The 13,524-nt window shown below is 38.7% G+C and overlaps 1 protein-coding gene across 4 annotated transcripts in view; it reads left to right on the plus strand.

Moving 5' to 3' along the window:
- The window catches only part of ZNF827 (zinc finger protein 827), a 147,602-nt gene that overhangs the window by 27,035 nt on the left and 107,043 nt on the right, over positions 1 to 13,524 (plus strand). For all 4 annotated transcript variants that reach the window (XM_058192656.1, XM_058192653.1, XM_058192655.1 and 1 more), the window contains exon 2: positions 11,709 to 12,722. In XM_058192656.1, coding sequence (XP_058048639.1) covers positions 11,709 to 12,722 — 1,014 coding nt within the window. The remainder of the gene's footprint in view (positions 1 to 11,708; positions 12,723 to 13,524) is intronic.

A 13,524-nucleotide genomic window follows, 5' to 3' on the forward strand; every position in this document is an offset into this window, starting at 1 on the left:
TCTCATCCATCCAGAACCTCAGTGGTTACAACTCACCGTCTGGCGATTGGCGGGACATCTTAGCGGTCTCAACATTCCCCAGATGCAGTACCGACAATTCAGGCGGCACGGCGACCATCCACGGCGCATATACCAATTCACTTGGAAAGCTTTCTCGATGTGGTGCTCAAAGAGGTCCATTTCACCTAGGAATCCTGACCTATCTCACATCATTGGTTTCCTACAAGAGGGCCTGACGTCAGGTCTCTCTCCTAACACCCTCCGGCGCCAAGTCGCAGCTCTTTCCTCGGTGCTTACCTTCAGCTCATCAGAGTCCCTGGCAAAGGATCCAGTCATCAGATTGTTTTGAGGGAGCCTCTAACCTGCATCCTCCTACTATTCACAGGTACCCATCCTGGAACCTTAATAAAGTTCTTAATACATTAATGAGGCGCCATTTGAACCACTCCGAGAGGCTTCTTTACGACTCTTGACTTTCAAGGTGACTTTCCTTATTGCCATAACTTCAGCTCGCGCATTTCAGAATTGGCAGCGCTCTCAACACGCAAAGACCTTTGCATTTTTCACCTCGATAGGGTAGTTCTGCGTCTCGACCCAACCTTTGTTCCAAAAGTTAATTCACTATTTCATCGTTCTCAGGAACTGATTCTCCCAAATTTCTGTCCCGAACCCAGACATCAAAAGGAACATGAATGGCATACGTTGGATGTCCGAAGAGCCTTAAAGATATACTTACATCGTACTTCTCCATTTCGTAAAACGGAAGCTCTCCTTGTTTCCTTCCAACCTTCTTCGTTAGGCTCCAAAGTTTCAGGACCTACCATTGGCAGATGGATACGGGCCACCATAGCCATGACATACGATTTGCAATCTCTTCCTCGGCCAAAGAACATCACAGCACACTCCACGAGGAGTGCCTCCACTTCGGCAGCTTGGGCGACCCAGGCGCCCTTAGAGGAAGTATGCAGGGCGGCAACTTGGTCTTCACCATCGCCTTTCATCAGACACTATAAACTCGATACCTATGCATCGGCAGAAGCATCCTTCGGTAGACGAGTTTTGCAAAGTGTACACGACAACCCATGACTCATCGGCCTATCTTCACCCTCCCGGACAATCACCTAGCTTTGGTATGTCCCATGCCTGACTGCCGTTTTCCCACCTGTCTGGAGAATGGACGTTGGTCTTACCTGAGACGTCCTTTCTCAGCAAGGAGGAAAATGGCAGTCAGCCCCACCCTTCTGGGGCCGATGTTTATCCATGGGGGGGGGGGGCGTACATTAATTGTTTGTCATTTCAGGAAGACACGTAGAGTCTGAGCAGCTTCCTCGCCAAAAACTGGAGAGACAACAGGATAAGGCGGGGCTTGAAACAAATTAAAGACTCGGTCCTACAAGCTTGACACAAGAGTTAACCCATGCCTGACTGCCGTTTTCCTCCTTGCTGAGAAAGGACGTCTCAGGTAAGACCAACGTCCATTTTCAGTTGATGCCCTTTGATAGTATTTGTTGGCAGAAAAATTCAGGAAATCCAATTTTTATTGACTATGTCTACTACAATAACAGAAAATGACTGATCGAAATTGGGTACCCTATAATATGTGAGTATAAATATTTTCTGGTGTTGCAAGTTATTGGGATAAAAACATTCAGTGTCTTCAGTGACACTGGCTAATTAGGAAACATGCTATGTGGCATCATCATGTAATTAGGCAGTGCAATAATTCCAATCCAGGAAGAAAAACTTAGATGTAAGCAGATCTTAGAACTTTTAGCAGGGAACAAAATCGGAAACAGCTAAAAAGTGCCAAAGTTTAAGAATCTGTTTACAAATCTGTTTGGCTTAGGTAAAAATAATTCCATAACACACAGAGAAACAGCTCTTTACAACTGAAGAATCTCTGTAGAGTTCACTCTTACACAAATTTATTCAGAAGTATCTCACTGACATTCTACTATATGTACATAGACGTTTTCAATTCCATGTTTTTCAAAACTAGTCTTTTAAAATAATGATTGTAGTTCTACATAGAGTTGGTCACGTGCCATGAAGTTGATCTACCCAATGAATCTAGATTAGGAGAGGCTGTATAGCTCCTGTAATCATTTTGTGTCCCCTTAGATTACTGCCAACATTGGCAAAATGGCTGATTTTGGAGAATATGATTGTTAGCTATTTTAGTAAAAGTAAAGGTAGAATCAAGACAGATTAAATGTTTATTAGGCAAACTGCCCGTTTCCACCTTTTGAACCTCCTTCCTAATCATTTCCAACAAACAATGTAAGCTCATTTGCTTTACACTGGTTTATGGTATCAGCCTGTTCATTACATTTTCATAAAAGTTGTAGCGTCCACAACATTAGTGATTTCAAAACGACATATGCATTCACACTAACATACTTTTACTTATACTTTTACTTATATATACTTTTTTCTCTCATGATGGGTTATTGTTTATGTTGATGATTGTATATACTGTTGTGACAAAATTAAAAAAAAAAATCATTGCATTCCAACATCTGACGTTAGCATGTCAATAACACACGTCATCCATACCTATAGATGGGGTGAGGTAAATGACAAAACATTTCCAGAAGACTCTTTTCTATAGGTGCTAGTGTTTTGAAGAATCCAGGACAAAATAAGGAAATTATAATAAAAATGTATATAAGACAAAATTGCTAACAAGATCATAATATCCAAAAGAAAAACCTGTTTTTCTACCTAGACACATTCACTGGAATTGTATCTTCTTAAAGCTTTAAATCATCAAATTGTATTAGACTAAAACAATTATTACTATCAGCCATCTCAGCATGTCTGAAAAGCAGGAGCTGAATCTAAATTACAATTAGGCAGGTGTCAAATGGTCATGCCTGTAACAGTTTTTCAAGTTCACTCAGTAGCACATAGATGCAGTGTTCTGCTATTAATCATTAAGCCAGTAATTGATTGATGCTTTGTATATTATAACAGATACAAACTCAAATAATAATTTTGTTCATATGTTTGTTTCACCAGATAATTGGAAGTTCATCCAATCCATTCATTGTAATCCATTTTTGGTTTGCAGTTCCATCTGAATGTCCATGTAATTGGGTTATTTTTCCTTACTGCTTTTGATAGTGTAATCATCTTCTTGTAACTCTTATTGTATTTTGGAACATTCATTTTTCAAAGCAGTCATGTTAATGAAAGTTATCGGGCAAGGAGGATAAATTCCATTTTATATTGACATTGCCACTGTTCTAGATTACTTCAGGTTTGGCAAGCCAAAGATGCACAAAAAATCTTTGATCATATTTGTCACCCTTTGAATGCCTATGGTGAGGAGGAGCTACCTAGAGTCACTCTTTAAACACTGCCAGAAACATCTCAGAAGGTACATTAAAATTGCTAGTAGTACGAAAAAATAGTTATAGAACCAATTATAATTCTATGAGAAGTGTTCATTTCACCTTGCTATTTTAGAATACATTCTTATGAAAGAACTATTCTGTTTCTGAGGAATCTTAGGAGAGGAAAGTTGTTCATTTTCTTTAAGTTTAATGTTATTTAAAATTATACCCTGAATAGTTATTAATATTTCAAAGATAAGAGACATAAAGAGCTATTTTAAATTCCTGGTAGAATTTGAAAAAGGGTTAGATGAATAAGTTAACCTCTTTTTTTTGCGCAACTCGCTATGGCCAACTTCCATAGCCAACTCTCCGTGGGATAACTTGGTGCCACTGACTTGTCTTGGGACAACTATCCACAGGACAACTCACCAAATACAAACTTAAATTAATTTCAACAGAACTGTGGCTAGTAATAATAAAATAAAGTTACAATAATTTTGATGAAAACATGGTCACCAATAGTAAAAGCAACTGAATGAAATGATTAATACAGCATTGAATTGCCCTGCGGCGAGTTGGCTGCAGTGAGTTGTCCAATGGTAAGTTGTTCATGGCAAATTATTCTAGAGTAGAGGTGTCAAATAGGCAGCACACAGGCCGGATACATCACATGCAAGCCACGCCCACCCCAACTCTGCAAAGTAAAAACATTGCAAAACGTCACATGATGGCAACATGATGCAGTGAATTTGACACCCGTGTTCTAGAGCCTCTGCATTCATAGATTTTTCAATACTTCAGAAAACAAATCACTGAAAACTTGCTCTTCAGTTGGAGATGTGAGGCTGTTTCTTTCTAAGTATAAGTTCAGTTAGCTGCAGATTTATTCATTCTGCTGCAACTGGACTTCTAAGCAGTGTGGAAATTAGTTTCAAAGTAAAGTGAATAGCACCTATATTTTCCTATCCAAAAATCCACATAAGAATTGTGCCTGGAAAGCTGTACACATAGCATTAATGAGATTGAAAAAGAGTTTAGGCACCTAACATTAAGGAAATATTGACTGTATGAACAAAGAATAAAAAAGGTAAATTGAGTAAAAAAAAACACAGTTATACAGTTTTAAAAGCAAGAGGGAAGTATACTCAAAAGTTCCCAAAGTTCTGAGATGTTAAGCATTGTAAGTAATCAGAGAACCGGGTGTTATGAGATTGTGTGAATGTTGTCGGAAGTGTATTCTGAAGGACATGGATAGTTTGAAAAAAAGATGTAATATTCCATGAAAATAAAGTTGCTGTTCTTAGTATATAAATTATTATGACAAAGCTCTAAAGCATCTTTTCCTAGGCACATGTCTTTCAGATATGTTGAGATTACAGTTTCCAGAATTCTCATGCCTGTTGCTCATTCTGGCTTTATAAATCTTTGATTTGTAATCATAAAATATATGTGGACATTAGTACATCTTGTATATAAACAGTGAGCAGATTCAGAGATATGGGAAACAACCAAGGTCCATTGATTAAAAAAAAAGATGGGGAAAAGAGGTCTAAAATAAAAATGCTGTGTGGGAGGGAAGGATGGATGGATGGATGAATCGAGTGATGGATGGGTGGAAAGGTGGATGTGTAGGATGGAGAGAGAAACAGACTGATTTCTGTATTCTGTGATAGGCATATTTATATATGTACTTTTTTTGTCTGCTATGTCATATTTGGAAGCTTCTGCTATAAGCAAATTCCTAAATACTGTATAGAGTTGATTGCCTTCATTATCAAGATTTATTTGTATGTCTGGTGTGAAATCTGATAGCAAGATCTGCCTGTTTCTATTCATAATAGTAATGGAAGAAATCCGATACTTCAACAGCTTTAATAATGATTATAGATCACTTTGAAACCCATTAAGTATACATCAAATCACCTGTGCCTTATCAGGACCAGGTCTTTCAGCAACTGGACCAAAATAGACCAGGTAGCTCAGCAAGTGGGGCAGAGTCTACTATAACCAGCGCTCCCTTTACCAATTCTGGCCCAAGATTTGTCGGCTGCAGGAACAGCAACTTTCTGCTGCTATGTGCTCATCTTCTGCTACCTGATAAATATGGTGGGGATCCTGGCAAATTTGTATCCTTCCTGAATTATAGATTTCTATAAACATGAAGATTTTTCCATGAATCATTCTCACATATTATATGCAATTAGTTTAATAATGAAAGACAGCTGCAAAATAGCCATAGTTGCAAATTTGGCACTTTTCTTTTTAGTGCAGAATAGCGCAGGCTTGGACAACTGCATCAATTTTATAGAATAGAATAGAATAGAATAGAATAGAATAGAATAGAATAGAATAGAATAGAATAGAATAGAATAGAATAGAATAGAATTTATTGGCCAAGTGTGATTGGACACACAAGGAATTTGTCTTGGTGCATGTGCTCTCAGTGTACACGAAAGAAAAGATACCTTATCAAGGTACAACATTTACAACACAAATGATGGTCATAGGGTACAATTTAACATTTAATGATACAACACTTAATGATAATCATAGGGTACAAATAAGCAATCAGGAACAATCAATATCAATATAAATCATAAGGATTACCAGCAACAAAGTTACAGTCACACGGTCATAAGTGGAAAGCAATTGGTGATGGGAAAGATGAGAAGATTAATAGTAGTGCAGATTTAATAAATGGTTTGTTAAGGGTAATCTGTGTTCACAACCAAGATTGTGGACTGTTGAGCAGAGTACCCTAGGCATGAAAACGACTGAAACTGGTTGTATACAATAACAGTCACTTACAGACAAACTGGGGTTTGATATTCCTTTACTTTTAGGGAAAAGGCAAAGTCATAGTCCGAAAACAATTCCAGGTCATACACATACAAAGTCAGACTTCCTACCAAACATAGACTTGCACAACCAAATAAGTGAGGTCTTCTTTCAGTTCAGCAAAACACAGTTCAATTCACAACAGTCAGTATCTTGAGGAATCAGTAACTAGCCATGATCAAGCAATGATCATAAAGCTCAAATACAGTTGCAGCATGTCATCAGGTTACAATATTGTAGCGTCTCTGTAGATTCCCCAAACAAGCTATAATTTAGTAGTCCTTTTATACATTGACTACAGAGCTCAACCAATCAGGATGCTTGCATGATGCAGCACAGCCTTAAAGCAATATCATGCCTTTATACAAACATACATACATAGTTATGGCCTGCCAACTAGTTAGACAAATAACAATTTCCTGACATAGGAACAGTGTCAGTGTTGGAATTATTTGTTTAGCAGAGTGATGGCCCTCGGGGAAAAAACTGTTCTTGTGTCTAGTTCTGGTGTGCAGTGCTCTATAGCTTCGTTTTGAGGGTAGGAGTTGAAACAGTTTATGTCCAGGATGTGAGGGATTTGTAAATATTTTCACGGCCCTCTTCTTGATTCATGTAATATACAGGTCCTCTATGGAAGGCAGGTTGGTAGCAATTATTTTTTCTGCAGTTCTAATTATCCTCTGAAGTCTGTGTCTTTCTTGTTGGGTTGCAGAACCGAACCAGACAGTTATAGAGGTGCAAATGACAGACTCAATAATTCCTCTGTGGAACTGGATCAGCAGCTCCTTGGGCAGTTTGAGCTTTCTGAGTTGGCGCAGAAAGAACATTCTTTGTTGTCCTTTTTTGATGATGTTTTTGATGTTAGCCGTCCATTTTAGATCTTGCAATATGATAGAACCTAGAAATTTGAAGGTTTCTACTGTTGATACTGTGTTGTCTAGTATTGTGAGAGGTGGAAGTATGGAAGGGTTTCTTGTAAAGTCTACCACCATTTCTACGGTTTTGAGTGTGTTCAGTTCCAGATTGTTTTGGTCGCACCACAAAGCTAGTCGTTCGACCTCTCGTCTATATGCGGATTCATCATTGTCTTGAATGAGACCAGTCACTGTTGTGTCATCTGCGAACTTCAGTAGTTTAACAAATGGATCGTTGGAGATGCAGTTATTGGTATACAGAGAGAAGAGAAGTGGGGAGAGCACACAGCCTTGGGGGGCCCCTGTGCTAATTGTACAGGTATCTGATGTGATCCTGCTTAGCTTCATCTGCTGCTTCCTGTTAGGAAGCTTGTGATCCACTTACAAGTCTGTTCAGGTACCTGTATCTGGTTTAGCTTAGTTAGAAGAGTGTCTAGAATGATGGTATTGAATGCTGAACTAACACTAACTAACTAACTAACTAACTAACTAACTAACTAACTAACACTGAACTAACCCTAACACTGATAAGGGCTAACTTTAATGATTCAGTCAAACAAGAGATTCCTAGTTGGGGAAACTATCATCTCTGATAGGGTAAGTGCCAGGTGAGAGAATACCGCTGACTTTATGCTGTTAACTTAGGCTTCAACTATAATGAAAGAACCTTAGACCATTTAAAAGAGGAAATGTCAGGTGAAATATGGGACTCATTTATCAGGGCTTTTGAGGATTTCTAGATCTGTTTGGCTATTGATGGGAGACTTAAGTTGTGATATGAGTACAAGAGGGGCAAAGAAGATGTCAGTGTTCCTCATCCTGTGTTTCCTCCGTCACCCTCACTCACATGTATACACCAGAGATTTGAGAAGTTGAATCCATGTAGCTAAGAACTGAGTTTCCTTATCTTCTATTATTATTATTATTATTATTATTATTATTATTATTATTATTATTATTATTATTATTATTATTATTATTATTATTATTATTATTATTATTATTTATTAGATTTCTATACCGCCCTTCTCCCAAAGGACTCAGGGCGGTTTACAGCCAAAATAAGAACAGAACAATATACAATTAAAAACAAAATTAAAAAACTTATTATACAGTTGGCCGAAAATTTAAAAACATATAAAATCTAAAAAACCCATTAAAATTCATCAAAAAATTTAAATTTAAAATTTAAAAAATCTAACAAAAAACTTAAGCCAGCCCCGCGCGAGTAAATAAATACGTTTTCAACTCGCGGCGAAAGGTCCGAAGATCAAGTATTTGGCGCAAGCCAGGGGGAAGTTCGTTCCAGAGGGTAGGAGCCCCCACAGAGAAGGATCTTCCCCTGGGGGCCGCCAGCCGACATTGCTTGGCGGATGCCACCCTGAGAAGTCCCTCTCTGTGTGAGCGTACGGGTCGGTGGGAGGCATGGGGTAACAGTAGGCGGTCCTGTAAATACCCAGGCCCCAAGCCATGGAACGCTTTAAAGGTAGTAACCAAAACCTTAAAGTGCACCCGAAAGACCACAGGCAGCCAGTGCAGCCTGCGCAGGAGTGGTGTTACATGGGAGCCGCGTGCGGCTCCCGCTATCACCCGCGCAGCTGCATTCTGGATTAACTGAAGCCTCTGAGTGCACTTCAAGGGGAGCCCCATGTAGAGAGCATTGCAATAATCCAAGCGAGAGGTGACGAGAACATGAGTGACTGTGCATAAGGCATCCCGATCAAGGAAGGGGCGCAACTGGCGAACCAGGCGAACAGCTCTCCTGGAGACGGCCGTCAAATGATCTTCGAACGACAGCCGTCATCCAGGAGAACACCCAAGTTGCGCACCCGTTCCCTTGGGGCCAATGACTTACCCCCAAGGGGTGCTGGCATCCACAGCCACTCTGTCTTGGAGGGATTGAGCTTGAGCCTGTTTCTCCCCATCCAGACCCGTACGGCTTCCACACACCGGGACAGCACTTCAACAGCTTCGTTGGAGTGGCCCGGGGTGGAAAAGTACAGCTGCATGTCATCAGCGTACAGTTGGTATCTCACCCCAAAGCCACTGATGATCTCACCCTGTGAGAAAACTTGTGTTGACCCACAAAAGACTTAAATTTTTATTATGAAGAATCTGACCATGTAATGCCGTCCAAAGCCTCCTTCCTTCCAGAGCATCAATATAAGAATGTACTGGGTTCAAATGAAATAATCCACATATTCATTAGGATAATGGAACCATTGCTTCTTTGTCACACAAAGTTCATAGCCTGCAAGGCCTCAGATATCCATGCAATCCTGTTCCACAATAATCTTGCTTGGCCAAAAAAAAAAAAAGAGCAAAGAGAAAGTGCAACATCCCGCCCCCCATTTGTTCTCGTTCCTGAAAATCAGAGTTCCACGAAATATCACAATTTGATATCAAATATAGAGATAGCATCAGGGGTGAAATGCTCCTGGATCGGACGGGATCATGCGATCCAGTAGCGATGGCGGCGGCTGGTTCGGAGGACCGGTAGCAAAAATCCCTGGCCCTGCCCCCTGCCTCTGCACCATCTGCAGAGGGTTGTTTTTTTTTACTTTCAAAAGCCGGTTTTGCTTCAGCCAAAACAGGCCTTTAAAAGTAAAAAACAGCAGAACCTTACTTGTACTCTTACTTGTAGAAAACATGTTTTCTACAAGTAAAAGTAGAGATTCTAAGGCACTTACCTGATTACTGATGAACGCATGGCCACAGCCCGAAAGCAGTTTCAGTTTCAGCCAGACAGAATCAATCGCTCAGCTAATCTATTTCCTCAGTGATCAACTGGCTGGCTTTGCTGGCTGAGAAACTCTGGAATTTGAAGTCCAAAATAAAATAAAATAAATAAAATAAAATAAAATATTTGTGCAGCTTTCTGAGATTTGGTGTGTTTCTGTAGTGTTTCACTCTAACTACACAAAAACACAAAATCTCAGAAAGCTGTATGTGGCATATTGTGTGTGTGTGTGTTAGTTGTGTGTGTGTAAAGTGTGAAAGTTGGTTTTTGAGCTTTTTGTGGCTATGTAAAGTGTGAAGTGCAGCTGCTTTTACATTGTGTGTGAGTCAGTTGCGTTGTGTTGTGTGTGTGTAAAGTGTGAAAGTTGGTTTTTGAGCTTTTTGTGGCTATGTGAAATGTGAAGTGCAGCTGCTTTTACATTGTGTGTGAGTCAGTTGTGTTGTGTTGTGTTATGTGTGTGTAAAGTGTGAAAGTTGGTTTTTGAGCTTTTTGTGGCTATGTGAACTGTGAAGTGCAGCTGCTTTTACATTGTGTGTGAGTCAGTTGTGTTGTATGTGTGTGTAAAGTGTGAAAGTTGGTTTTTGGTACCTCTTATTGTTTTTTTATACTTTGTTTATTATTTTTATTATTTATTGTTATTGGCCACGCCCACCAAGCCATCTGATCACCAAGCCATGCCCACCAATTAAGCCACGCCCACAGAACCGGTAGGGAAAAATTTTAGATTTCACCCCTGGATAGCATACCTAAAAGTATTTATTGGTGAGAGTTTACAGAAAGGCTTCATTTGCCTATCTTCTTTCTTCCCCCTTCAAGTGATATATCATTTTTATTAATAGAATATTTCCCCATATATTTGTCCTTGATTATTGGCTTTGAACTCTATAACAATTAAGGATAATTATCTTCTTCACCTTATTTGGCTGAAGAAAGTTAACATTTTAACTCAAGGAGATAAATATTTAACTAATTTTTATTCTTATTACTTGAACAGTCAGAGTTGCAAATGTGAAGTGGTTGGCTACATAAATTGAACAAAAAAAAAAAGTGTCCAGCAATGTTGTATGGATTTGTTAAATGTACCTTCAGTCTTCATGCAATTTATGACCAATTTTCATAAAATTTGGGTGAGTTTTAATTGTGTATTTGGACAATTTGCTCATTGACTCTGAGAATCTTGCTGTCGATACTGGAGTATTCAGGTAATTTTTCAGTGGCTTTGTGATTACAGTCTCTACTATAAGTTAAAGGCTTTGACATACCTGTGCTGGATTATTTGGCTACTATAATTCCTCAAAACAAATCCAGATGGACCTGGCTAAAGTAGAGCTCTTTGAAAGCAAATGTCTCTTGGCTATGAAGATCAAAAAAATAGCAAAATTAGAGTAAATGGGAGGAAAAAGCCTAAAATTTAAACCAGGAGCAATGTGTGTGTATGTATGTTTGTGTGTGCATGACCTGTAACATAATTTCTGTTTTCTGCAGCATGTAAATTATATATATATTGCTTCTTGTTTAAAATAAAACAACCTCTTTAACTATGTTATATATGTAAGGCTTCTCTTACACCAGATTTCTTAATATTAAATTAAGTTTCTGGAATATCAAGTTTTATCCCTGCTTATTGTGACGTGCCGGACCAGAATATTCTGAACTTGATAAGAATTCTGTTTGTTTATACTTCATGTTACACATTTTATTACCATAGAACTACCGTGTTGTGTTGTGTTACTAAAATTAAACTAACATATATTGATAAATTTAATATTTACTTAGTTATTATGTCATTAGTGGTATATTTGAGTCAAATAGTTTATTGTCTATATAACATGGATAGAATTTAAAATGAAATATATTTATCTTGATTCTTCACAGATGGTACTAGACAGGAAGAAGCCGAAGAAGAACTTAGTGAAGAAGAGCATTGGTTTGGGAACTCTTCAGAAACCCCATCAGAAGCATCTTATGGAGAAGTCCAGGAGAACTTCAAATTATCCTTTGAGGACAGGATCCAAGAGCAATCTACATCTCCAGACACTTCTTTGGGGAGCGGGACTCCTAGTAGCAACACATTGGAATTGGTGGCTGTTGAGAATGAGGCCATAAGAGATGTATTACAGAACAGAGAACATCTCTCTTCTAGCGTATCTTCTATCTGTGACGATGATAATCCTGGGCCAAACAAGCCATTGAGTAGTAATTTGAGACGTCTGCTGGAGGCTGGTTCTCTCAAGCTAGACACTACTATCACAGTTAATGGCCGGGTTGAGTCCCCAGTAAATCTTGGCTCAAATATCTCTTTTTCTCCAGCTACACATCATGCCCAGCAGTTAAGTGTCCTTGCAAGAAAGCTAGCTGAAAAGCAGGAACAAAACGATCAGTATGGCCCAAACCCAGGATTCATATGGAATCAAGGCAAATGGTTGCCTAACTCAATGCCCTCTTGCAGCTTGTCTCCAGATTCAGCAATCTTAAAATTGAAAGCCGCTGCCAATGCAGTCCTTCAGGACAAGTCTCTTTCTCGGACTGAAGATCCTACAATAAGGTTTGAAACCTTCCCTTCACCATTTAGTTCTCAATCAGCAAGCTCCACCTTAGCTGCATTATCAAAGAAGGTCAGTGAAAGAAGCATGACTCCTGGGCAGGACCATTCACCGCCAGCAAATTCTTTCCTTTCTCTCACCTCAATGACTTCTTCAGCAGCCCTACTCAAGGAGGTGGCTGCAAGAGCTGCAGGCAGCCTTTTGGCTGAAAAGAAAAAGTCACTGATTGTAGAAGATCCTCTGCAGCTTTCAGACATGAAGCAAGAGAAAGTAATTCCACCACAGTCTTTGGAACTATTGTTACTCCCAGCCCCTAAAGGAAGAGCTTCTAAAACCACAAATTCAGGTAGGAGTTCTTATTTTGCTCTAAATTCTCCATACTTCTTCATCTCTGTATCATTTGCATGATACAGAAAATATAACTAAACAGAAAACAGCAAAAATACTGTATTCACAACAAACACTCCAGCCATCTTGATGCCTGAAAGGGAACTATTGTTTCAAATATTTTTTGTATTATGGGCAAAAAAACAACATATCTGGAAAATCCTGTATGAAATTTAATAGGGGAAATCAAATAACTTTTTATGTTTTACAGTACAGAACATTATGTTTTAATAATACTTTTATCACAAAGAGACAATTTATCAGATTGTTTTGCCCTAACAACATGCAATTTCTGTTTTACTTTCTTCACATTTATGTGGTTTTCTATAATGCATTGTGCCCAAAAGCATGCTTGCAACACATGAAGCTTTGAAAACGTACTAGGCCATACCCATCACTGCCTGTCAAACTGCATTTTTGACCATTTGAATCTTCCAAGTGAGCTTCAAGTACTCCTATGCAGTAGACATATTGCCATGAGGTAACTAGAGCAGTATCAACTGTCTAAGCAGCCTTTCGATCCTGAAACGGTAAAACTGCTACAAAAATGATGTTGTACGAAGGGTTTCCTTTTTATAAATTTTATTGAAAAGTTTTTACATAAAAGTAAAGTAAGAACAAGAGTATAAAAGAAAAGGAAAAACAGGTAAAGAAAAAAAATGCTAAAAACAGAGAAAAAAAAATAGTTAAAGAAGCAGTTTCTGATTTTCTTTACAGCAGTTATAAGTCAACATTCTATCATTTTCTCCCCTTTAGAACTA

The sequence above is a fragment of the Ahaetulla prasina genome, chromosome 8, assembly GCF_028640845.1.
Source record: "Ahaetulla prasina isolate Xishuangbanna chromosome 8, ASM2864084v1, whole genome shotgun sequence".
NCBI lineage: Eukaryota > Metazoa > Chordata > Lepidosauria > Squamata > Colubridae > Ahaetulla > Ahaetulla prasina.